This window comes from Polyodon spathula, chromosome 21 (assembly GCF_017654505.1).
Source record: "Polyodon spathula isolate WHYD16114869_AA chromosome 21, ASM1765450v1, whole genome shotgun sequence".
Taxonomy (NCBI): domain Eukaryota; kingdom Metazoa; phylum Chordata; class Actinopteri; order Acipenseriformes; family Polyodontidae; genus Polyodon; species Polyodon spathula.
The window spans coordinates 24572015-24599699 of record NC_054554.1 but is presented as its reverse complement, the minus strand read 5'-3'; the positions used below and the strand labels follow the sequence as shown (position 1 = coordinate 24599699).

At 38.8% G+C, this 27685-nt stretch overlaps 1 protein-coding gene across 1 annotated transcript in view; it reads left to right on the top strand.

The window, feature by feature from the left end:
* The window catches only part of LOC121296739 (rho GDP-dissociation inhibitor 1-like), a 31729-nt gene extending 16648 nt beyond the window's left edge, over nucleotides 1–15081 (top strand). The window contains exons 3-6 of the mRNA XM_041222532.1: nucleotides 8611–8697; nucleotides 11067–11143; nucleotides 11365–11428; nucleotides 12372–15081. Coding sequence (XP_041078466.1) covers nucleotides 8611–8697; nucleotides 11067–11143; nucleotides 11365–11428; nucleotides 12372–12571 — 428 coding nt within the window. The 3' untranslated portion in view covers nucleotides 12572–15081. The remainder of the gene's footprint in view (nucleotides 1–8610; nucleotides 8698–11066; nucleotides 11144–11364; nucleotides 11429–12371) is intronic.
* The last annotated feature ends 12604 nt before the right edge of the window (nucleotides 15082–27685 follow it).

The following is a 27685-nucleotide window of genomic DNA, read 5'->3' as shown; positions in this document are numbered from 1 at the left end:
CCCTGACAGGGATGCTGTAAATAAGCTGAGGAAACAGGTTACAGTAGATAATGGGCTGGCAATGAAGGTTTTTCGATGCGTTGGTCACTACACAGATGAACATTAATCTTTTGTGCGGGACTTTGTCAAAAGCTTTCTGGAAATCTAAATAAACCATGTCATATGCTTTGCAATTATCCATTAAGGATGCAACATCCATAATGGATAATTGCAAAGCATATGACATGGTTTATTTAGATTTCCAGAAAGCTTTTGACAAAGTCCCGCACAAAAGATTAATTCTCAAACTGAACGCAGTTGGGATTCAAGGAAACACATGTACATGGATTAGGGAGTGGTTAACATGTAGAAAACAGAAAGTACTGATTAGAGGAAAAACCTCAGAATGGAGTGTGGTAACCAGCGGTGTACCACAGGGATCAGTATTAGGTCCTCTGCTATTCCTAATCTACATTAATGATTTAGATTCTGGTATAGTAAGCAAACTTGTTAAATTTGCAGACGACACAAAAGTAGGAGGAGTGGCAAACACTGTTGCAGCAGCAAAGGTCATTCAAAATGATCTAGACAAGATTCAGAACTGGGCAGACACATGGCAAATGACATTTAATAGAGAAAAGTGTAAGGTACTGCACGCAGGAAATAAAAATGTACATTATAAATATCATATGGGAGATATTGAAATTGGAGAAGGAATCTATGAAAAAGACCTAGGAGTTTTTGTTGACTCAGAAATGTCTTCATCTAGACAATGTGGGGAAGCTATAAAAAAGGCTAACAAGATGCTCGGATACATTGTGAAAAGTGTTGAATTTAAATCAAGGGAAGTAATGTTAAAACTGTACAATGCACTAGTAAGACCTCATCTTGAATATTGTGTGCAGTTCTGGTCACCTCGCTATAAAAAAGATATTGCTGCTCTAGAAAGAGTGCAAAGAAGAGCGACCAGAATTATTCCGGGCTTAAAAGGCATGTCATATGCAGACAGGCTAAAAGAATTGCATCTGTTCAGTCTTGAACAAAGAAGACTACGTGGCGACCTAATTCAAGCATTCAAAATTCTAAAAGGTATTGACAGTGTTTAGAAAACAGTGAGTTTAGAAAAAGGGGCATTCAGAACAGAAAATAGGAGACACTTTTTTACAAAGAGAATTGTGAGGGTCTGGAATCAACTCCCCAGTATTGTTGTTGAAGCTGACACCCTGGGATCCTTCAAGAAGCTGCTTGATGAGATTTTGGGATCAATAAGCTACTAACAACCAAACGAGCAAGATGGGCCGAATGGCCTCCTCTCGTTTGTAAACTTTCTTATGTTCTTATGTTCTTAACATGTTTACAATATTTATTTTAAATAACCCAGCAATAATCACAGGTACAACTGCAGAGATATACTCTACATTTTTTTTTCTTCAAACAAATGGAGTCACCTAAAAGTGGTTGCGAATACTAGAATGATTAAATGACAAAAATCAAATTACGCATTTATTAGGGATGTGCTTTTGGTACATTTTTATGAACGTTTAAATGCTATGCAGGTGTCAGTGTTTAAACCGTATCTACATACACACCTTTATATTCCATTCTGATGTATATTTGACAGCCCTGGTTAGTATTTCCCAAGCAAAGAACCCCTAGATAAGCAAATAACATTTTCGCAAAGACAGCTGCAAAATTAAAAAAAAAAAAAAGATAAAAAAATAATTGGGGTAGAAAACCAGGGTAAAAACCATTGGTTATTAAAAAATAAAAAAAAAAAAAAAAAAAAATTATAAAACACGCTTTTTTTAGCCCGTGAAGACTGAACCATATACCATGCCCACTACAGCATGAACACAGAGAGCACCAAGTAAGCGCCAGATCGAACGAAATTTAAAACCCGCCCCAGTGTCAATCTTTCTGTTACACCAATTAGAAAAACTACTTGGAGGCAATTGCCAAACCTCTTCCTTTTTCTAATATCTGCCCTTGCTGTGGCACCACAGCAGTCGGATGCACGGCAGACTGCTGTATATGATGATCAAGTACTAAAATTAATACATTAAAAAAAATATGCGTCTGGTGAAATTTGACTCATGACCGGTTATACATATAGCATATTATTCAACGATTAACCACTTTGGAGTTTATACATTTTTTAAATGTTTAAAATTCCTACCCCTATTAATTATATGGTATAGTTAGTTAAGCAGGTGTACCAAGGTTCAACTACAGTTGCATTGTAATTGCAATTAATTACAAATTACACAATTATAATTATTAACCCCAGGTCTGATAAACACCAAATTAAGAATTCAAATAAAAGAACCAGCTAAAGAGAGACACAAAAGCCAGAATGTACATTTACTGCTGCTTCCCAAAATGACATGGACAGTCAACCAGTAGATCACGAAGGCCAGCAGTTGGAAATCAGCATTAGTCTGTCATTTCACTGGGAATGAAGTTTGTAAAATGCATTTGTACTGCTTCCCCTCCCCAGCCCCAGTTATTTCTTAATGAGCCTGATTTTTGACTGTGGGGAAAATCGCCTTTGGTTTGCCCAAAAGGGATACAACAGGCCATTCTGTTCTTTGTATTCTTTTTTTTTTTTTTGTGCTGGAATAGTATCGGGTTCATAAAACCAGATTATGTATTTGGTAAATAAAATATGCAAACTAGCCATTGAGTTTTCTTTAGTTAATTCTGCAAAAATAGAATGAATAGGTAGATTAGACAACGGAGCTGTGGTGCCTATGTGTGTAATGTATGTAGAATGGAGAGTTATTTTGAAACATCCCTGTCAGTTACTAACTTTGCTGTAGACAGGAAGTGATGCATGCGAGTGGCTGTGTGCGTTTCCCTTATTGGGTTATGATCTGATCATACTGTCGCAGATTTCCTGTCCTGAGCTCCTCTCGGTCTGCTTGTGGGTTTGAGCAGGTGTGCTGCCAGTTTCTCTTACAGCAAGATGCTTCAGTTTTTTGGCTGTTTCATTTGCTAGCTGCTCCGTGGACGATTTTTGAAAAAGCACAACTGAGCTCAACAACAGCCTAAAGCCAACGCGATTTAAGAGCGGTATGATTCAATTTTCCAGGTGCTTTCAATTAAGAGCTTAAATGTTAACTCAATGTTAACATAACGTTTGCTATGGCAATGATACTGTTTGTGCAGGGTCTGTCCTACAAGTTTGATTGAATTGTGCCATGAATAACATGAAATAACATATTTTTGGTCTTAATTGTATTCCCTCTGTTCCAAAACCATATTTATTTAGGGTATTTTTATTTTTATTATACACAATTTAATGGAGAGCAAAGTTTTTGTTTTTTTTATTTTTTTTATTTATATCAAACTGTGGATGAAGCTTTTGTCTCTGATCTCTTGCAACACTAGAATCACCAGAGACAGAAACTTGGCTCCAATACAAGCACAGCGCCAGGCTGTGAAACCCTGGATACGGCACGCTAATATCATTTATCATTTGACTAATAGAATAACACTGAGGGCTGTTCTTAGGGAGATCAGTTTCCTTAAGGGCACTATTTCTGGATGTCAAATATAATTAACATGAATCTGAATAAGAATTCCTTGAGGGATAAGTAACTGGTTTATATAGGACATTTCTTCAACAGCATCATAAATTCTTCTCTGGAAACATTTTGGGTACTGAAATAATTGGATTATAATTGACTATTTGTTTGAGTATTTTGCTAGGAACTGAGACACAACCAAAATAAATAGAAAAAAAAATAACATCTAAAATAAAGTGGTTTTTAGCATATAGTAAGAGTTAACCAAAGTAGTAATTATGGTACATTATTAAAATGTTGGTTCACTGAAGTTGATTGGATTCTGTGTGTGATGATCTATGTTCACAGTGCACAAATAGCAATCCAATTAATTTATAATACAATGAGAATACTTTTCAAACATCATATTTTTCAGTAGAAAAATGAAATGTTTTTTTTTTGGGGGGGGTGGAAAATAAATGTTCTGCGTGGAATTAAAAGGAAAGTAAAAATAAACGTGCTAAACCAAAAAAGTGTGTTGGATTTGAAACAGCTGAACAGCTTCTACAGATTGGGCTTGTGCCCCAACATGTTTTACAGTGTTTTGTCTTTAGTTTTAACAAATGTGGTGTTAAACGATACAGTATTGCCAAAAGAGCGCAAATGTATATGACTGTATTGCTGCAAATGCTGCCAGTAATATTGGTTCTTAGCTACATCTCAGTCTCTTCAACCTGCTCCTTTGAATCCTCTTGTTTTTCTCTGTGTGCTGGTGAATGAAAAAACACAGCATCTCATTAACACAAATAAAATGCAGGCTGGGCAGAAATCACAGCACAGTGCTTTATTTAAGCATTCATTCTCACAAGGTAACTTAACAAGCTAACTCCACAGCTGGCTCGTCTCTAACTCCTCCTGTACCTTTTACTTGAAATTGAGTACATCAACAACAGGATTTAGATTGGTTTGTCTGACTCGCATTAATGGGCAGAAAAGGGTATCCCCAAAAAATAAATGCATCTTAACTTATCCCCTAGACTGTGCCTATATATGAATATGGTTATATTCTATTTAATATTTCTTATGGACTTGGCCATATATTTCTTTTAAAGTAATTGAAGCTAACAAATCAGTTACATAAAATGCCTCCACCATGAACATCTGTTCATGTTGTAGATCTCAAATGTGCAGATTTGAAAGAAGCGCATGTTATAGCATGAAATTGTTAATTTCAAAACCTATCTGGTACTCCACTAGGCTAAAGAAAACTGTCAGGAGGCCATACATTTTGACTGTTTTGTACTTCCTGGGACATTTTCACCTGGAGTGTCCCCAGCCTTTCACTGGCTTCTTTCAAGTCAATAAGCAGTCAGCTGATTCCCTGTTGACTGACATGCTTTCAGCCAGTAATATGCTTTGACCCAGAAGACTCTGTGGAGGTGAAATTACCCAGCAAGTACAGGTGGAAACTGATAACCTGAGAATAAGCCATAGAAAGAGAGTTTCTGAAGTACTACCAGATACCATGATTTAAAATTCAAATGCATATTTCTTTTAAAGAAATAGAAAGTAGGTGCTGAGTGGAAATGTATATTTAATAATCATTTCTATGTGGTTCTCTACCGTGAATACTAAATAAACTGATACTATAACACACATCTATAGTTAGAAATCTTACAATTAGCTGAATTAAGTGCATCTACTAAATTGATACTGTAACAGGAACAGGAATCTGAATCTAGATTTTGCCACTGTCTCCTTTAATTGAATTCACTATGCCTTTGATAATGTTGGCAAAGAGGTGCCTCGTATACAAAGCATCAGTCTCAGCATTGAAACCTCGAGACAAAGCTAACCCAGTGTGAGGCACAGCTACAGGTTACAAAAACTGAGTGCTGGTGACTTATCTAAATACCTGACTGGGATAACAAATAGCACTGTATAAATCCAACCAAAGATTGTGTGCTCCTCTCAGAGAGTGAATATTGAGCCTTCTCTGCACTTCAGTGCTCAGAAGCTGGCCATGCTGCGGCTGTGTGGTTCACTGCAGCTCTGCTGTTGTGTTTCCTGGAACCCCTTGCAGGGTGGGGACTGAGGAGCAGCATTGTGTTGCAAGCTGCAAAGTCAGACCTTCATTAACAGGCCCTTTACTGAAGAGTGGCATCCGCAGGGTTTTATCTAGATATTTATTATATTAAATATGTTCTTTTGTATATTTTCATAATACAATCTTCCTGGTCACCCAGAACAAAAAATGCACTAAAAAAAAAAAAAAAAAAAAAAGCAAGGCTTGGGATCCATCAGAATCCTGTTTTTATTTAGATACAGGAGAAGTATGATCCTTTGTTATGGGAATAACATTTTATTAGTGTTTAGAAAGATTAGATTTTTTTTAAATCCTTATTTATGTTTTCCCTTCTCTGCCCTGAAGGCAGTTTCATCTTGATGGAATCAGGATATTTCTGTGAGCCTGATCATCAGTGGGCTTGCAGCCAAACCCCTTGGCCTGGTTTTGAAGCTAGCTCTTGTGTTACTCTTTAGAAATCTGCCTGACCAGTGCTCTTTAGGAACTCTGCATCATCTCAAATGGTGAGCACAGTTGAAATGCACTCTTAACATTGAGGCTTCCAAATCAAATTCATAGACTATGAGGTCACTGGGTGACCAAGCGTCACATGAGCACTTGCATTTTTGCATAAGGTGTGGTTAAACTTGAGGGATGAATCCTGGTTTTAATTGTGTGTTCTATTGCTTTTTAAAAGTTTAATAATCACTTACTATACAGGCAGGCTTACTTGTGTAAACAGCAAATTTTCATTTTTAAATGAATTGGATTGTACTCCCTTGTATTTTATCTAACTGAATATGGGGAAGTGCTTTAACCCCCCCCTCTCCACCAATAATATTTAAGAGACTGCACAGGTGGCTGATTTGTTCACACTGGGTCACTCATTCAGTGCTTGTCATATGGACATTAATTGCTAGGTCAGTTCCACTACTGCCTTAGCTCAGTCTTCATGGCCATTGCTTTTGGAAACCTGCGCTTTGCATTAGCACATGCATGAACAGGCTGAGCTACTTTAATAACAAAGGGCTTCTCAACAACCTGTCTGGTGTTGCATTGCAAGACTCGCTTCAGTTTACTGTACAGTATTTTTTATACTGATGTGCTTTTGAATTGAATAGAAAATAAATACAATATCTTTTTTTTTCTTCTTTTTTTAAACAAAGCAGACACTCGTGTTCAGGATGCATTAAAAAGCCATTCAGTGTAATTGTGATCTAAACCTAAATGTTTGTTCTGTTTTGGGGATATTCTGAACTACAGATTGGGAACATCTGGTCTGGCACGCAGGAGTAATTAGCTGAAGAAACTAACAATTCATAGTAGGTACAGTATTAATGGTTTAGTCTTGCTGTCAATTTGAAAGAAACCGTTCTACTTGTTTGTGTACTGTAACTATGGTACACTGCCTGAGTTCAAACCTATAAAGTGTGTCTGTGGGGAGAGGGAGTTGGAATCATTAGGCGCCACATGTGTAAGCCATGTGTATACTATAGTAGGTTTTAAGATCAGATTACACAAATGCTCTTGTGAAATAGGCCGTAAAAGGCAGCAGTTGGCGCGAACGAAACAAGCTTGTGTTTCTTTTGATTGTTTTGATAATAAAATCAGATCAAGTGACCGTACTGAAAGAGCACGTGCCCGTGCACGCCAACAAACCTTCATCTGAGCACAGTTAGCATGATTGCACAAGCTGAGATACTGATGAGAACCAGGAACGCATTGGATTCCATACTGTTACATCCTTGTCTGTTTAGTTTGAAAAGCTTAAATTCAGTAGTGAATGCCAGGCAAACATCAATTGGAAACTCTTCAAGCTGATCTGTATAACATTTTAACTGGACTATGTACTAGTCTTGGAAATACAGCCTCAACAGGACCCCGCACGTATATAGGAAAACTGGTGATTTTACTTGGCGCTCCAGTTATTGGAAGTAGTTTGGCTTTTGCAAGCTGCCATTAACTTGGGCGATGACAATTCGTTCCTATTTAAAGCTCAAATTAAGTATGCAGTATTGTCTTGTCGTGAGAACGGCAGACTGTGAGCTGAGGTCAGGAGGGTAGCTCTGTTGGCTGTGCAGAGGAATCGCAATAGGGGTGTGAGTGAATCCAGCTGACGTTTACAATCCGTCATGCACAGTGGCAGGGTTCTCTGTTCTTGGACCTCCTTTGACTACATTGAGGGGGTGGTCTGCCATCTGTTACTCACAGCAGATAGTGGATGCCTGATTGAAAGGTTTAGCAACATTTTTGTGCTATCTTTGTTTGACTTTAGCACCCAGTAGCTTAGGAGCCGCTTAACCAAGTGATATGAGACATTCTTTTAAGCTCAATTTATTGGGCATGTCAATTTGGGGCTATATGGTGGTGTCTGTTTGTACGTTTATGTATATTATACTGTGGCAAAGTGCCCGCCTGTGTGTGTTTTCTGTTATATGTTAATGTTGGTGTATAGCCATTGGTACACGGGATATAAACTGGTCTGTGTAACACGAGTGTTTAAAGTGTATGTATTTTGTCACGAGGATTGCACTGCACTTCACGTGCAAGTAAAACGTAATAATATGTGAGCACAGGGAATTGCACTTTATTAATTCACGTGCCGTTGTACCGTGACTCCAATTGAATGATTGATTCACAATCGAGTCTCGGTACAGCTGCATAAAAGCTGCGTGTTTTCACCCAGTCGAGGTTGGGTGATTGGAGACGGAGGTAATAAATAATAAAATAACGTAAAGTTAAAATATCTGCTCACCATGTAGTGTTAGTCCGTTTTGTTTGCCTTTTGTTTTGGCGAATGTGCCGTGTCGTGTGTTTTTGTTTGTTACAACAGTTTTTCTGGCTGTCTGTTCATTTATTAAATGCTGAGCGAAACCATTCGCTCAGCTCCACCAAACTCCACCTCTCTCTTGTTTTATTTCCTGTTTCTGGTCTGACGTCACCCACTGCAGCCGTCTTTGTGACACACATACGTACATCTTTTCTTGTATCCTTAGGACCGCTTGTATTGTATCAGAATTTCTTTATAATGTGTGTTTCTACATGTTGTTTTTTTTCCAGCTGACCCCAATGCCCCAAATGTACAGGTGACAAAGCTGACGTTGGTGTGTGAAACTGCTCCTCTGCCTCTAACCCTGGACCTGACAGGTAAGCAAATACAGAACACATTTAAAGTTGATTGGAACATATGTCTGTGTTCGAAGAACATATCTTGAATCTGACACTTGAATACAAATAACAGTAACAGACTTTTTTTTATTTATTTTTTTGTTTGTTTTTAAATTTGGAATGACCAATTATTTCTTATTTTGTCCCCAATTTGAAATGTTAAGTTATTTTGATTTCAACCCGGCTAACCGCTGCCACCGCTGTGCTGACTCGGAAGGGATGAAGACGGACACACATGTCCTCCAAAATGTGTGTCGTCTGTCGTCCGCTTCTTTTTGCTCTCTGAGCCCACCATGGAGCCACCTCAGAGCTATAGCATTGGAATTCCTGGGTAACTCGCAGGCCCCCAGCCAGTCTGCAGGGGTGAGGACACCCTGTCCGACCTAGGCCCTCCCCCACCGGGCGACTCTTGGCCAGTTGTGCGCCGCTACCCCCCCTGTGAACTCCCATCCACAGTCGGCAGAGGAATACCCTGGATCTGAACCAGTGACCTCCAGGGTATGTCCTGCACTCCCGCGGTTATATGCATACCTAAAACCGACGCTGGCAGGGTTGTCGATTTGTTTAAATTTATTTATTTTTAAAAAGTCAAATTTGGATTTTTTAATTAGATTTTTTTTTTTTTTAAATTATGGAATTTTTTGTAGTACTGTAGTTGTAGCTCTACAATACCTCCAGACTGTAAATTTTAATTATGTTCAAAGTGGTTGTTACATACCAAACTAAATACTGTGGATACTGCAGTGACTTCTAAATTATTCTCTCACATCCAGTGTGGCTGCAGCTTAAACTAGTCAAAGAACCTCAGCGCCTCCCCCCTGTGGCAGAATGAAGTAATGGCCTGGTGAAACTAAAAACAATAAAGGCTAGTGATTGCTTTGCAATCCAGAGCTTGCTATTGCCTCTTTCAGGGATTTTTTTAATATCTGGATTTATAAAAATAAATCTTTCATTAAAAATCTGCATTAGATGCTCTAGCTTAAAGAAACACCAGAAGTGTATGTCAACAGTTAAATTATGTACAGTCATTTACTTGTTGTCTATTGTATAATTGCCAGAGCATATGCTTAATTTTGGTGAGGATTTCTTCATCCTGCTGGGAGTCTGCCCAGAGCACACAGGGCTTGCATTAGCACCTGCCTGTCCACTGTTTAATCCGACAACCACCAGATGTCAGCTGACAGATTTCAGGCATTAAATTAAACTGGTAATTAAGCTAAATCTTAATCACCTTAACCAGTGCTGCATGTATGATCTTCATTAGCCAAACCCGAACTGTAGTTCAAGTCGTTTCAGGCCTTACTGTTCATTAACATCACAATGCACACCACTTAAATGGTGCATGATCAACACATGTTGAAACCATGTGATTTAACTTGTCACTTATATTTTCAAAACGCGATGGTTGCGCATTATATAATGGTGTGAGTTGTAGGTCTGTGGAGCTCAGGTGTGACTAGTTAACATCATACAGTAGCTGCAATGCAATGGTATCTGTTACCTCGGTTTTTGAGCTATAGCTTTGTTATGCCTGCACTCTGTCAAACATGACATTTGATAGCTGTAGGACTAAATAGTGGATTGGCACATCATTGAATTGAGCCCTGGAACACCATTTAAATGTCTCAACATTCATGGCAGTGCTGCCTTAGAAAAGTGAACATGCTGACATCTAAGTGTGCTCTAGCTTCGTAATAGTCTGAAGATTTTGTCTCAAACATGCAGTGGAGCACAAACAAGGTACTCCCAGATCCTTGTTTTTTTTCTACATCATTTTATAATTTCCTGGTCAACTCTTCATTGCATAAACACCCAGTTAAAGAATGCTGGTCAAACGGACAATATTCTGCAAAGTTTACAAATAATTGTTCCTTCAAATCACCCCGCCCCCCCAAACACCCCCACAAGTCAGTGTTTTTGTTGAAACTGAATAAATGATTATAACTTGGAACAGGGACAATTGAAGACTAAACTTCTGTAAGTTTATTTAATTGTTTAAGCTATTAATGCAAGCTTTGTCCAACGTACTCAGCAACTTTAAGATGTAAAACTGGCTTAGATGTCTGTTTATTGCCTGAAAACTCTTTGGAAGAACTGCAAGCAATATAGAAGTGGATTTCCGTAGTGTCACCTCATGCAGCCTTGTTTTAAAGCAAGCGCAAAAAGGAATACAAAAATGGATCATTTTAAACTAGCAAGGAGCTCCAATAATCGAATTGCTCCTTTTCTCAAACGAGATTTTGCACTTCAGTTTGTAGGCTTCTTGTAGTTCATAATGGAGTGCAAGTGCTGTACTCCTGCGAGGTAAAAGATAAAGTTGGAGCTCTCAATGATGATTCTGTTTGCAGGTGATCTGGAAGGCTTTAAAAAGCAGTCGTTTGTCCTGAAGGAGGGAGTGGAGTACAAGATTAAAATCAGTTTTAAGGTAAGGAAGTGGACAGTGCCCAGCTATTGCAGTCTTAGTGTCCAATTTTTCAAGTTTCATAATTGTATTTAAAAATATAAGTGTGACATGCATACAGACAGGCAAATCCATAGATCACTAGATTTTACAGTGAACTTGAGCTAAAGCATATGCAATATCGTAGTAACATAAGCAGTTCTCAAGATTGTGTATTGTGACCCAATATATATGTTTCTTTACAGGTTAACAGAGATATTGTCTCAGGCTTGAAGTACGTCCAACAGACCTACAGGAAAGGAGTTAAGAGTGAGTGCCTGTTACATTGCTTCTGTCACACCCTATTCACAAAGCTTTATTTTAGAAGATCTAGATAAGCTGCATCCAAAACTTAAATCCATCAAGTGCAATTCCATTTTATATTAACCTTATTTTTTATTTTAAACTTTGTCCTCCAGGATCTAACCATTGAGATATTTTGGGATAGCCGGCACACAATCCAGTTTCTTAATTTTACCATTTACATTCAGCACATTTTCATGGAAAGGACCCTGTCATCTATATGTACACAGCCTCAACTCCAGTAGACTTTGGCTTCCTGCTAGGCAGAATCTACCCTACCCTTCACTTTCTCATCCATTTGTTTGTTTTGGCAACAGAAAAAGAAATACTGTCTCGGTCTATTCTCACTCAGCAGTCAGTTCTGTGAGGGTTTTTTTTTTTTTTTTTTAAAGCAAGCAAACAAGACTTGCCAACAGTAGCTAATTTCTGAAAGGTAAATACATGTTATGGCCTTGATAGTTTAGGGCTTTGAGCCCATTTTCCTGTGCTTGGATTTGTTTTAGTTGTGAGTGGTTGTATGTAGAACCTGTTCTCCAGGAAGAAAGTAACTCCTAATATAAGCATTTCAGTTTGTACCACATTGTAATTTGAAGGAATCGTAGTGCTCTGTGAACTGTACCAGCTGCTGTTTCCTGTCCGTCTCATTTCTTTCCCTTTGGAGATCCAATTACTTTACAAGAGGCCAAGCAAGTTTGTGTTGCTGTGAAAATTTAAATGAAATGTTGTTTCTCTGAATTAGTTGATGGAATATGTAGCACGCGATTCCAGCAGAGAAATGTCTCGGCAGTAAAATTCCTCACCAAGTTACTGAAAAACAGGAGAGAAACCATGTTCTGTGTCTACAGTATAATATGTGCGATTTGTTTGTGCCAATATATTACTACATCTTTTGTATTCCGCTTTGATGTAGTTGACAAGACGGACTACATGGTGGGCAGCTACGGGCCGCGCCCCGAAGAGTACGAGTTCCTGACGCCGCTGGAGGAAGCGCCCAAGGGCATGCTGGCCAGGGGCACCTACAACATCAAATCGAAATTCACAGACGACGACAAACACGACCATCTGTCCTGGGAGTGGAACCTCAACATCAAGAAGGAGTGGAAAGATTAATCCAGCCAGCAGTGTTAGGAGAAGCCCTACCGAGTTATCAACCCCCAACCGAATCAGCAGCTATACAGTACACCACCTAGACTACTACTACACCCCATACTGTACCAAAGTGATACCACAACTTTTCCTTTGTTTACGAAAGAACAGCATCACCATCCAAAAGAACGAATTTGTACTGCAGAGTAAGAACATTGTAGCTGGCGAGAGAAACACGAGTTGTAAAATCCAGTATTTGTTTAAAAAGAAAATGATGGCATGGCTATTTGTGTTAGTCCTCCCTTCATTATTTTTCATACCCCCCCCCCGTTTTTGTTTTGTTTAGGTTCTGCTTTACCGAGAGCTGCCTTCTGAAATTATCAGTTAAAGAACCATGACAGAAGTATTAGATCTGTATTTTTTCAGAGAGAAGGAAAGGGCTTTTCAATACTGCTAGGCAAACTTTCGAAGCAAACGGTATCAAATTGAAAGACTTGGTAGTTGAGGCTGCATTTATTTGTGTACACTGCTGTTGGTTTCTTCCTTCCCTGCTGTTCCAATGAGATTGGGACCCAGTCTGTCTTTTCTGTAACTGGTAAACTGTTGTAAATACAACATTCTACTTGCAGTTTGCCTTGCAGTTTTGGAGGATTGTTGTTTCTTTCTCTCTTTTAAAATACTGGCCCAGTCTGATGTCAACAAGTATATATATATAATAAAACCTATATATAGATGTGTACAGTTAGATTTAGAGGCAGTTTCCTTAATCATTCAATTAAACCAATTAATTTCTTTTAACCATGTTGCCTTAATGATTGCTGTTGCGAAAAAACAAATGCAAAAATAATAAAAGTAGACTACTTGCATATATTGTGTTTCCTGTGCAGATCTGACTGCATATGAAGTTTGTTTTTCCAGTGGAGTAAAGGGACAGTCACAGTTGCTCTGAACAGTGCCAGCCCAAATTGAGTAACTAATATGCAGAATTGTGGAGCCAGTTCTAGTCCATTTTTAGTCTGTTTAGAGTTTAAAGATTATATAACAATTATGTGATAAAGAAATTAATGGGAGATGTTTTTTGAGAGCTGATAATTCCACAAAAGTCAACCATGTCACCTGAATGTATTGTATTCTTTTATTAGCTGGTTAAGGTGGGCTGACACCCGGTAAATTAAAGAGAGTGCAAGAAAACATCACTACCATTGGATGCCACACTCCTGAGTCGGCATTTGACCTGTTGATTAAAATCACGCTGCTGAGCTGAAGTAAAATGTCTAAGGTCTTTCTTGGGGGAGGGTGTTTTCTTAAAGGAATGGCATACAGAATAACATCTTGAAGCTGATGTGACAAAGCCCCTATTACTGTGTTTAAGAAGGGGGCCATAAGATGTGCAAGTCATTGCACTGTTACCTGTAATAATAAAGCAAGGATGCAAAGTAGGCTGTTTGGACTGAAAACTTCAGTTTGGAAAATGTTATAAATACTACATGCAGGGCCTTTTGAAACCTAGTGTTGTATTGAAAGGAACAGAAAAAAATAGTGTCGTAACATTTGTGCAAATGAATGTGCCTGCTTCATTTTTTTATGTCTCCTTTCTCATCAAATAAGCAGTATCCTTTTTTTTTTTTTTTTTTTTTTTTTTTTATTTTCAGTCTCACCTGCGCCGTGAAAGGCCAGGCCTTCCGACTTCAGAAATGGGAATTGGATTAGTTCAGAGTCAACAAAGGTGCTTACTGTATCTTTGATCATACTGATGGAATACTGTAGTAGGGGTAAAGATGCCTTACGTGAATTAAGACCTATTTTTCAATAAAACACACACACACCAACACTTGCCTCTTATGGATCAGTATTTGATAGAGAATATAGGACAACTTCCTCGCACTCCCATGATAGCAGTGTCATTAATTTCTGTAGATCTCTTAACAGGCTTTCAGATAGGATACAAAAACTACAGTGCCGCCACCAGGGCCAACATCAGAAAAGAAAGAAAATAGGCTTGTAGCCTAGTAACAAAGTTGTAGGAATTGAATGGCAACTTTTGGAGCCCAATTCGATTTAACGTTTTGATTGGAGAGACATTAGGAACGAGAACCAATGTGAATGTTCAGCGCAATTGCAGCTCATTTAAAGGATTTCTCCACGTTTTTGTTTTTCACAAAATCTTACTCCTCCAGTTAAAAAGTGAGTTGAATTTAGGGTTATCTAGTGTGTATTCAAGTCAGTAATATTCCAGAAAGGGGTCATGGCTATTGAAAGGGTTAGGGTTCAAAGCAAGTAGATTTTAGGTATTTCTGGCCGTTTCAGTAAGTGTTTGTGATTGGCTGGGTACGTGTTGGTGAGTGTCATAGCCAGTAGAAATGGGACCAGTTGAGTAGTTACGTGTAGCTGTGTAATGTGATTTTACCCACAAACCCTTTTTTCCTACTTTTTAAAAAATAGATTTTTTTTACTTTGTCTGTTTTGCTACTTCTGTGTAGCCTGGAAAACAGTTTCCAGACTTCAGTTGACTACAATAAAGTGTGAAGACTGGATTCATTGCAAATCTACCGTGGAGTTTTATTTCTATGTTTGTATAATTTTGTGGTGGGGTGGTGGTGGTGGGGGGGGGGGGGGGGGGGTGGGGGGATGAACAGAGAGAACCTAATCCATACCTTTCACTGGCACTGAAATGCATCACAAAAGAATAACTTGTTCACCTCCTGAAATAGTATCCCCTTACTCTTGGTGTGCTATTAATTTGAGCTGATTCCACATGATCCCTTTTATTGCAAATGTTTATGGCTGCTATACTATACACTTAACAGTTTTACTGTTTGTCCTTCATCACTAAAACTGATCGTATTGAATCAGAGTTTTGTGAAGATGAGTAAGAGGCTGCAGATTAAAATAAATAAATAAATAAATAAAAATCAGATTTCCACAATACAAAATAAAGCCAATAAATAAATAAATGCTCTCAAGAATCGGCTCACGATTCAGTAAAGACCAAGGATTATTTTCGAGGCCTTCAAAAGGTGTATCCTGGTTAATTAAACTACAAAGGCAAAAGGTGCTTCAGTTCGATACAAGAAGACAAACTAAACTCTTTCACCTAGATGGTACCAGGTGGTATATTTCAAAATAAAAATACATATTTTCAAAACCACACAAGTGGGACTTGCATTGGCATTATTGCACTAGCTATATACATAAACCTTCCATACCTGTGGAAATAAAAGCACAGTTTGGCCTTTTAAGCAAGCACAATCTTGCTGTCTGTGACGGGAATATAAGGCAGCACTATTAGGTGGATGCTATACCTCTGATTATGAGCCTGGGGTGTGTAAACTGGGAACAAATATAAAAGGGACTGCCTAACTGTCTACATATCTGTCTATTTTCCACAGTAGCCCACGTGTAGCCACAGTGAAAGTGGCCCAAAGTGCTGAAAATGCCAGTCAACAGATAACAGCTGGTTGGACAGGCTGCAATAATTGCAGTGTCCAGAAGAGCTTGACACCTAAGCTTGACACCTTTCTAGACCTACGCAAATATGCTCTGTTGTTATTCCAGTTGTAATAATATGATGGCAGGTGGAAGCTATTCTGTTTGTGAGGTGGTAGATTGTTAGCAGGTTTCAATTAGCAGGTGAAATGGCAAATGCTAGTCAATGCATATACTAGGATTATATACTGCTGGTCGCTTTATTAGGATCTGTCTACCTGATTGGATTTGGCATTGGGAACAGAAATTTTGAGGAGCGTGACAGATTGCAGGTATCTTCCATTGCCACACGAATCCCCACAATTTAATTGAGCATGTTTGGGAAGAAATTGAACATTGCATTCATCTTAACTATTCTTTACCTACACCGGTACCTCTCTGCACCAGTTCTGTGATATATTAATGACTGAATGGATTAACATCCCTTGAATACACTGTGTTAGGGCCATGATCTGGACAAACAGCAGCCCATCCCAATATTATGATGAACAGGTCCTAATAAAGTGGCCAAAGTATACCAAATAGGCATAAATGCGTTTTCTCAGAACACAGCATATACCCAAGTAAACTTGTGTGTCTATTTGCATGATTATAAAGTACAGACAGGAAACTGTATATGACTTTATGAATTGTATTATTTATATTATGTACAGTACTGGTACAAAGTATGGAAACAACAGATGATTTACAGAAAGACTAAGGGTGGGGAGTGTAGAATGGTCCCCCTGGAATGTCCTTTTTCTAGGAAAGTACAACTGGGGCTAGGTACTATAACATAGGTTTGGATTACTTTTTCCTATTAAGGCAATTATACAATATTCATTCAAGTTCGCTTACCAGCAGCTTCCATGTATTTTGAATAACAAACAAGCAAGCACACATTTCAGATTCAATATCTGAATGCAAATGGAGTAAATGTTTTTTTCTTTAATGTAAATAATTTTGACTTTGTGAATGGTACATAATGAGAATACAATTACTGTAACAACACCCAGCTGACAGACTTCATGAACAGCACAGTATTGGAGTATGCCTGGAGACTGAATTTTTTAATATAAGTAACATGATGGAATCAGGAGCCCTGCCCCACGTGTTTTCAATTGTAAAATAAAGACCCATCTGAGGTCATAAGTTCTGAGCCACTCAGTTTGACAGTTTTTCAGATAGAATCCCGGACATGTAATCAATAAAATATAAATGTTGCATCGGCTGTTTTTAGTCACAGTGAGCAAGACATGTTTTAACCGACTTTAGCATTGTGGTATTTTGGAAATACTATAAAGTGTCAGAATTATGCTTGTGCATCGGCAGGTGCAGCGGCCGTGAAATCTGTTCTGTGAATCTGAGGCATTACTGCAGGCGATTGCTTAATCCATAGTCTAATCCATTGCAATCGTTGAGCTCCCAGTGTAACCGTGGGTCCTGTGTTTGTACCGCTCCTTACAACCTTGGCCATAATGTCAATCCGTTTGTCGAGATCCTTAACTTTAGCAAACCAAATACCTCAGTTAACTCTCCATATAGTATTCAAGCCCTGTAAGTAAATGCAGAAAGTTTACAGAGATTTTTGAGTTTTTGTGGGTGCCATTTAGGATCATCTTTGAAACGTCCACTCAAATTCAACTGCATACCGTGGAACAGAACAATCCACCTGCAGGACATGCACAGGTGAAAATCTGACATTGTGCCACCGAACGCCAAAGAGTCGAGACATCAAAGCTCTTGAGCATCAATGGAGCCAAAGCACTGAAGCGTCGAGGATATAAGTACCTCAGCAGCGAGTGCACTGGTGCAATACGTGACTTGCGACCAAGTGCGTCGATGCCCTGGGGCACCAAGGCTATCGAGGGTACTGGAGCACAAGGCTTAAAAGACCTCAAAGCGTCGAAGCACTGAGGTACCGAGGCTTTGGGGCAGTGTGGCACTGAAGGCTCCACTGCACAGGGCTCGAAAGGCCTTGAGGCATCGAAGTGCTGGGGCATGTAGCTCTCGAGGCACCGAGGCTATGGGGCACTGAGGCACGAAGCAATCGGTGTTGGGAAGTGCTTGAACACAGAGGGCGGTGAGGCACCAAGGCGTCAGGCTTTAGTGCACTGAGGGCGCGAGGGTACCACTGGCATCGAAGCCTAGACACTGGAGCACCAAAGCACTGAGCACCAAGTACCAAGGGCAAAGCACCAAGGTACCGGCTATGTGTCTGTGTCTGGGCTGCTTGCAGTCACGCAACCAGGAACAGCACGCAGCTTGCAATGGTGTGGAGTGTACCGTGCAGACAGTTGCAGTTCAGTCACACAACCAGTGCAGCGAGAAGCTTGCAGTGGAGTGGAGCACCTAAGGTGATGTCTGGACCTCGGTACAGACCTGGAGAAGGGAGACAGAAAAAAAAGAAACCCCCTTTTTTTTATATATACCTACTCAACAAAAGAGCTAGATTTCGGGCCTAAGGTAGGAAGCATGCGGTTGTTATTTATTTATTAATATTTTTTTAAACTGCAACGCAGTAGTACACACAAACACTCGGCAGTAAACTGGAGTGTGAGGATTTATTTATTCATTTTTACTGTAAGCAGTAACCAAAAAACAATAGTAACTAACAACCTGTAGGGGTACTAGGAGCATGCCAAGGTCGCCCAGAGCCCTCGAGCCAACAGCGGCTGCAGAGTGAGACTGGACTCGCTGGAGGGTCGTGTTTTCCCTTCTCTTTTTTTTTTTTTTACAGCTGCAAAAACCTGAGGAAAATTATAGAAAGGTACATGCAGCAAGCTGCAGAGGTTAGAAAGCAGACTACGATCGCCACGTGACGTAGGCTGTTGAAGAAAGTTTTTTTTTTTTTATACGAAACGCAGTTGCGTATGTGTTAGCTCCGCCTTCAGCTGCAGAGTTTCTGATTCCGGGGAAGTGGCTAGTCGACTTCCAGCAATAAATTGCAAGGGAACTCTAGAAAAGAGCTCTTAAAGAGTCAATCACACAACTGCAAGAGGTTAGTATTATACTAACTTACCTACCTGTTCGTGAAAGGCAAAAGAGACTGGCGTCTCTGTGCAGTGACTGTTTATTTTCTCGGGAGGTGGGACCGAGGATGTCACTCCACAGAGGGGCCTGTCAGCAGCTTTGATATATAATGCTCAGGGAATACCTGACAAGCTGGCATATCCCAATGTTTGGCGGTCCTCTTCGAACGGAAAGGGAACCTATTATACCTGGGCAAACTCAGGGCCGTTGTAAACACTTATGGGGCCCTGGGCATACATCCGTGGGTGGGACCCCTATTTATTTTCCCATATTTACAACCCCCATGTTCAGATTATAAAATTTTTTAATATGTATACTATTTATTTCAAATCAATACCTTACATGCCTTCTGGATGGCAAATATGTGAATAATGTCCTTGTAGTCAACACTGCAAAGTATGTCTGATTCAGCACTTATTAAGATAAAATTTGTAAGATGACTTTGGGTCATAGTACTCAGTTGCAAGTTTTTGATCAGCTTCATTTTCGAAAAAGATCACTCACCAGAACAGTTAGTGATCATTAGTGTGAGATAGCTCTTCAAAGCAATTTCTGTATTTGGAAAAGTAACCTGAACATCATTGTCAAGTATGACATTATACACAAATTGTTTCAGGCCACAGTCTTCTTTTTTAGAGGAATGACTGGAACTGAATTAACTCATCGCCAAAGATTACATTTGTAGAAGTATGACAACTTATTTGCAGCAATTCTAATGGAGGCAGGGTCCATCAATACAAAGTTTATAAAGAATCCAAACAGATCACATACTTCTGATGTTCCAGGCATACTAAAAGCCTGTCGATACACCACACGAAAAGCCTTATTTGGTGTCAGCTCTCTGTAGGTAACAGACACATCATCAGCAGGCCCTGCCACCTCCCCATGTGCTAGATCATATCTTGGCAAAACAGTACAATTTAATATGTTCTATACTTAATGCAAAACACAATATTTTACTTAATCAACAATAACAAAATCATACTTTTATTACGTGAAAGTATACACACACCTAATATTTCGCTTTTCAGTATTCCAGTCAATCTATGCAACAGGTGCTCCGACATACATCTCTCTCTCGACCCAGAGATTTTCGCATTCTGCCGAACCCATTCTGATGCAACCCATATTAACTTAGTGCCTGGGATAGTCCTGCATTTGGCTGATATATATATATATATATATATATATATATATATATATATATATATATATATATATATATATATATATATATATATATATATATATATATATACACACACACACACACACAGTGCCTATAGAAAGTCTATACCCCCTTTCAAAATTTTCACCTTTTGTTGCCTGGAATTAAAATGCATTAAAAATGTTTTGTTTTTTTCCATTTATGTACACTTCCTACCCCACAACTTCCAAGTGAAAAAAATATTCTAGAAATTTGTAGAAAATTAATTAAAAATAAAAGCTGAAATAGCTTGGTTGGATAAATGCCCACCCCCCTTGTAATAGCAATCCTAAATTAGCTTGGGTGTCACCAATCGCCTTCAAAATCACACACCAAGTTAAGTGGCCATCACCTGCGTTAAATTGTAGTGATTCACGTGATTTCAGTATAAATTCAGCAGTTCCTGTAGGTTCCATCTGCTGGTTAGTTCATTTCAAAGCAAAGACTCAATCATGAGCACCAAGGCGCTTTCATAAGAACTCTGGGACAAAGTTGTTGAAAGGCCCAGATCAGGGGATGAGTATAAAAAAAATATCAAAGGCCTTGAATATCCCTTGGAGCATGGTCAAGATGATTGTTAAGAAGTGGAAAGTGTATGGCACCACCAAGACCCTGCCTAGATCAGGCCATCCCTCCAAACTGGATGACCGAGCAAGAAGGAAACTGATCAGAGAGGCTACCAAGGGGCCAATGGCATTTTTGCAAGAGCTACAGGCTTTCATGGCAAAGACTGGTCAAAATGTGCATGAGACAACAATACCCCAAGCACTCCACAAATCTGGCCTGTATGGTAGGGTGGCAAGAAGGAAACCATTACTCAAGAAAGCCCAACTTGAATCCTGTTTGAAGTGTGCAAAAAAACTACCATGTGGCAAAATGTTCTGCGGTCTGATGAAACTAAATGAAAGCGTTATGTTTGGTGCATTACCCAAAGAACACCATCCCTACTGTGAAGCATGGTGGTGGCAGCATCATGTTATGGGGACATTTCTCATCAGCAGGGACTAGGTAGAAGGGAAAATGAATGGAGCAAAGTACAGAGAAGTCCTTTAGGAAAACCTGCTGCCCTCTGCATGAAAGCTGAAACTGGGACGAAAGTTCACCTTTCAGCATGACAATGACCCAGAGCAGACAGCCAAAGCTACACTGGAGTGGCTAAGGAACAAAAAGGTAAATGTCCTTGAGCGGCCCAGTCAGAGCCCCAACCTAAATCCAATCGAAAATTTGTTGCATGACTTGAAAATCCTGCCCATCAATGCTCCCCAAGGAACTTGACAGAGCTTGAACAGTTTTGTAAAGAATGGCCAAATATTGCCAAATCTAGGTGGGCAAAGTTGGTAGAGACTTATCCCAAGAGACTTACAGATGTAATTGCTGCCAAAGATGCTTCCACCAACTATTAACTCAGGGGGTGGAGACTTATCCAATTATGATCTTTCAGTTTTGTATTTTTAATATATAATTTTTTTCTCAATAAAAACTTTTTTCCCCTGAACAGTGTGGAGTATGGTGTGTAGATAAGTGGAAAAAAAGAATTGAAATGCATGAAACTCTGAGGCACTGACACACAAAATGTGAAAGAAGTTCAAGGGGGTGTAGACTTTCTATAGGCACTGTATACCACCCAGTTACACAAAGGAAAGAAGATTGGAAGTCAATGAGTGTATGACCTGCTTTTTCATATAATAGATCTCTTGCATTATCACAAGATTACGTTACACAAACACAACCCTAGAGTGGAAGGGGCCCCTGTCACCCAGGGTCCCTGGGCAGCTGCCCCTTTTGCCCTGTGGATAAAACGGGCATCTGGCCATTCAGTGGTAATGTATTAGGTGATTTGTCAATGGTGCTAAATCTGGTCATAAATACACAGACACACCCAGTACCTTTTTAAAGGTATTTTTTACTGCATCATCCAGTGATATAGGTATACGAATCAAAGTTCATTTCAGAAGACATTGATAAAGGTCGAAAGAAGAGGCACACGGGACAGTAGTGTTCAGATTGTGGCTTGAGAATGGAATGCCTCTCTTTCTTAAAAGCCCCAGGGTCAAAAACCTTTAAAACGAATACAAAATACTTCACATTGTTTCCACTCAACTAGCCCCTAGGTGACTTCACTGATAATGATGCTGGCTTTACTGCAGAGAGCTGCTGTTTTATAACACAGTATATGTGAGGAGCTGATTCTGTTCAGAGCATTTAGGACCTTGTTAAGCTGGTTATGGTAATGGAATCCTGTACAGAAACCACTTGAATCAGGATAACAGGAAGCAGAAGAAACAAATGGTGCTGGCAATGCTGACGTGTTCATTATAACATTGCAAATATATTGCTAACAGCAGAGCCAAAGTCAACATCAGCATAATTATGGGGAAATGAAGACTAACACATCAGATAAAGTGAAAAACATGTATCTGTTATAAAAAGGATGCTGTTGGACAAGAGATGCTTCAGATAAGGGTGTTTCAAACCAGAGATTACAACAATTGATTATGTAATTAGGGTGGGGAGTGAGGCAACTGTTCTGAAAGCCTGTTGAAACAGAAAGCTTTTTATCTGTCATTAAGCAAAACTTGTTTAATAAAGCCCTTGTTTTGTAATTAGGGGAACTTTTAAATATTATCACAAGAAAAAGGCAAATGAAATTCCAGTGAATTACACAGAGATAAGTAATGGAGGTGTAGAAAATTTACAAGAATGGAGACACACACACATTTCAAATAATATACCTCTGTATTGTATGTTCTTTTTATAAATGTTGGTGTTTTATTTCCGAAATTAGGGTCCCACAGTCCAACCATTTAGTTCTCTTTTACTAAAACTGATGTAGATTTACTGCACTCCTCCATAGTTTAGTCATCATTGCACTATATCTATACATGACTTGTTAACATTCCAGTTACAAGCAGATTTAGCTTCCATTCAAGAAAATACAAATAACAATTTTACAGAATATTGCTGTAGAGCCTTTACACCTGTAATCGTGTTATGGGAGTGCTTCCCTGCTGTCTTCTTGGAAACTCTTCATGAGTTTGGTTGAATGAGACACAGCCAGTCTGTAGTGTTATATTAAGTGGAGTAGATTTGCATGGCATTGTGTTTTGCTCAAGTATTACTGACTGAAGCGCTTTTTGCATTCTGACAGGATACCAGTGCAGAAATTTAACTTGACAACTACAAACTATATACAGTGTACAGGAAGCCTGTGGTTCTTGAAGTGGTATAAAAGCTTATTTTCATGGTTAAAACTTTTTTTTAAGACAAAACTCCATCTATACTGGTGGATATGTGCCACTTCTGCTTGTGCTGGTTTGTGGGCACAAAATGAGTAAACTAAACTAAACTAAACTAAACTGCAGATGGTTAAAATGATTCTTATACTGCACAGAACTTGTTTGAAGCATTTAAACTTTGAATGCATTTTTTGGAGTTCTTCGTTTGAATGCCCCACTCGTTGGAAGGCACTTCACACAAATACATGTGAAAAAAAGAGATCTGTAACGAATTAGGACAGAGTAGCCAAGCATGGTTGGCATGGCAACGGCTATTTTTTCTCCGGCCTTCTCATTTTGAAGACTCCTATAAATATACGGAACCCTCCGTTCTCCTGGTAGCGTGGGAGGCATTGCCACCATTCATTAGCAGTGCTGCGTCAATCTGGTGTAAGATGACCGAATTTAAAAATAAAATTGGTATAAATTAGGTTTAAATGTGGATACAATGTACACAGGTTGACCTGCATGACAGAGAAAAGAGGAAAAGTAATGTAACCTTCCAAATGATTTTCCTGGAAAAGACATGAGAAGTTGTACTGTGTGTGCTGTCTGTTTTAGCAGGTTCTGGTTTAAACAAACAAACACACTACATTGTTTACAGCCCTTCCATTGCCTAAAAGTGCAATTCACAGAATAACAAACAATCAAGTGTTTAGTGTGTAATACAGACAGAGAGACAGAACGAATAATTTGTGTTAAGGAATGTCCAGCAGATTTAGGTTCTCTAAATACATTTCAATTTACCTCAACTTTTATACAAGGCAAGATGCAAGCTCTCCCGGTAGCTTGTAATTGTAAACCAGCCTGTTGTGAAGTAAAGCTTGTCTCTTTATTCCACTCCCCTACACTGCTTCTTATTTCATTGTGTACCTGGACACTCACTGTCACCAGAGAAACCCCACAGTTTGTCCAGTCTGTGCAAATAATGTTCCAGTGAATTTTGTTTGAAATCCCATTACTCTCAGTTAAACCCCATTCATGCTTTACTTTTCGTGTGAGCTTGGTCCCCTCCTTATGATAAAGAGCTAATGTTTACTATTAGAAGAAACACAAAATAGAAAAATAGAATGGAGATCACAGTGTCACATGCTTTGTATCTGGGATCAATAAAGACATCTACATGGCAAAAGCATGGCGAGCTGCAATACAAAGTTATGGAAAGCTACCTGATACACAATTCAACCAAATTCAGTAATAATTTAATTTAGTGCAGTTTTGGTTTTAATGTATTAACTTTTATCAGCTAGCTTACTAACATGTTAGCAATTTTTGTAGTTAGATAATAAAATAATCCACTGAAAAATAATTATGAAAGGCTGAATTATCATACTTGAAAAAAAAAATACAGAAGCAAAGTCATGCCTTTTTATGAGTTTATAAATAGGCTACTGCTATTAATATTAATGAAACATTTAAAAAAAAATTGTTAAATGTTTGCACACTGTCAGAAAGAACCCCAGTAAAGCTGGATCATGTGCCAAGGGAGTGAGAATTAGTCCACACTCACTTCTGATTCTAGTGTAGATACTGTATCATAGAACAACAGTTCTGTGAGGTTTGAAAAGCCTACACTAAACTGACAAGTCATCAGTGGCAGGCCAATCAGACTGTGCCATTTTTTAGCCGTTTTTTAAAAGATGTATTATGATAGAATGTGGTTTTTAAATTGGTACAGTGCCAAAATGCCCTGAAGACAACAGCTCAATTGAAAAATAGATGAAGGTGTTTAATTAGCAGTAATTGAAGTGAAAAGACCAGGTTGTGTTTTACTAAAACTAGCAAATAAAACAGCTTCAAAAGTTCACAAACTCAATCAAGTGTGTCAGTGTCCGGTCTGGGCCAATAACAGCACTCTCAATTTTGTGTTTTACTTTCTCAGCCCCCCTCTCCCACTGCATTCACAACTCTTCCACAAATACAAATCCTGTCTACCCCACCACATTAGTGTGATGTGTCCGATTCCTCGCAATCTGTTTACACAGCAAAACAATCAATGTGTTTACCATTCCGGAACATCAAAACCTGAAACACGCTGTCACCAACCGTATGTTTTTTTGTTTGGTTTTTTTGCCACAGAAATGGACTCTTCTCTTAAATCCCTCTGTATTAACAATGCAGCTTTTTGACAAACACCGAAGTCTGCTTTGTCAGGAAAGATTTCTCTCAAGCTCCATCACCTTTCCTGGCATATAGCAACTTTTCAAAAGGGGCAGAGAAGAAAATCCCCACTAAAATAAACAGTACACACCCAAATAAACTGCCTTAACTGTGAACTAACATTTATTATTGAGGAAATATTAATGCTTATAAAACTGTTGCCCTGTGGCTTGACAAAGTGAGTGTGCAGTGGCTTTATTGCTCACAGGAGGCAATTTTATTAACCATGGGCGAATGGTTTTCCACTATAAGGTGACAACTGCAGTCAATATCTATTTTATTAAACTCAATAAAAAGTATTCATCCAGAATTGTGATGGTTTGACTAGTCTGCCATTTTGTTTATTGTTGGGTGGCGTCAGGGGACACTATTGACTGCTCGACTACAGACTGTGTTTTAGGGGCAAAAGCAAAAACTATTTTTAGAAACGTGACATTGCATTAGCCAACTGGGATTAGAGTTTTCTTGCTAGTTGTGTAACATTAGAATGATTGCTATATTATGGAATGTACCAAACAATTCTTGACTCACTAGCTTGGTCTTGCTACTCTTGAGATAATTTGGAGACGATTTCCATTCCTCTCACCTGAACAATCACAGACACTCTTTTAACAGCGCTGTCTTGCCGGCACAACATTGCCCGCGACTTAATAAGGGTATGACAGAGGTCATGCATGTTGGTCCAGAACATTTGCTTAGCTAGTCTTAGCCTCTGTCTATATGGGTGACATGTTATCCCTGGGTCCCATGTAAGAAATGTAGGTGTTATTCCTCACCCTGAACTTTTGACAAGCATGTCTCCTGCCATCAAGCCTGATCAATAAGCCTCAATTACAACTAACTCAGTGACTGAATTAGCTTGCTGTTCAAGCCTCCATGCAAAATGATTGAAGATGTTTTAGGTCATGTCCACTTACATTTTCTGGGAAGTCCTGGTGCTCATTAATGAGGGTTAGAGATTTAGTTAAGGGTTCGGGAGCATTTACTGAGGTTAGAATTTTGACTTTTGTTGTAATTTGATCAGGTAATCAGGTTCACCACCCTTGCAGCTCTTTAAATGCCATGGGATCTTCAATGTCAGAACCTGAATGATCTGAGTGACAACACCTCATACAGCACAGCCTCACAGAACAGCTGGAGTTTTTGCCCTAGAGGGATAAGTGCTTTCTACTGTGCCACCAACACCACTTTCTAACATTCAATACTCTTCGGGAGCCCCATTCAAGTTCTGAGCAGGCCCATTTTGTGTTTACTTAACGTTATAATACACCACTTTATACTCTGTATCAACATTAGTGTAATGCTAACATGATCAATTAGAACTGTCCTTTCTGCCCACAACCCACCCTACTGGGGTTGCTCTAGGGCAGGGTTAAGCCACGTTCACCAGAAGCAAGAGAAAAACATTTTTTGTGAATAATGTTCAATGGCTAGACATAAAAATAGTCAAACTCAGGCCACTAAAACTCTGCATGTACAAAATGCAGGAATAAAACGACACAATGGGAAAGATAAATGTGTAATTCATTAATTAGTAAGGAATTAGGCCTATATAATTTACAATTAAATGTCAACACACCCTGCCTCGTTCACTACACTAAAGATTTTTTTAATTTTATTTTGTAAATTCAGAATATGTTATAAAAATGTTATGGAGACTCCATAGTGATGTCTCATTTCCCGAAATTATTTTGATTTTTGTTATTGAATTCTATAGAAAATATATGTTAGAATTTGGTGCGTAAAAAAGCAATTTTACACATTTTAAAACAATAAAAATAATTTCAGATATGTTTAAGTAAAAACTACCGATAATAACCTATTTGCGGTTTAGTTTTTTGAAATAATAATTAAAAAAAAAAAAAACCAAAAACATACGTTTGCCCAGCCTACTGTTAGGTAAAGAAGCTTGCAGAATACAGACAAAAAGCCAGCTGTCATTATATTTCTGAGCATGTTCAAGTTTTAAAATCCATCCCAGTTTAGCACAGCTCGTAA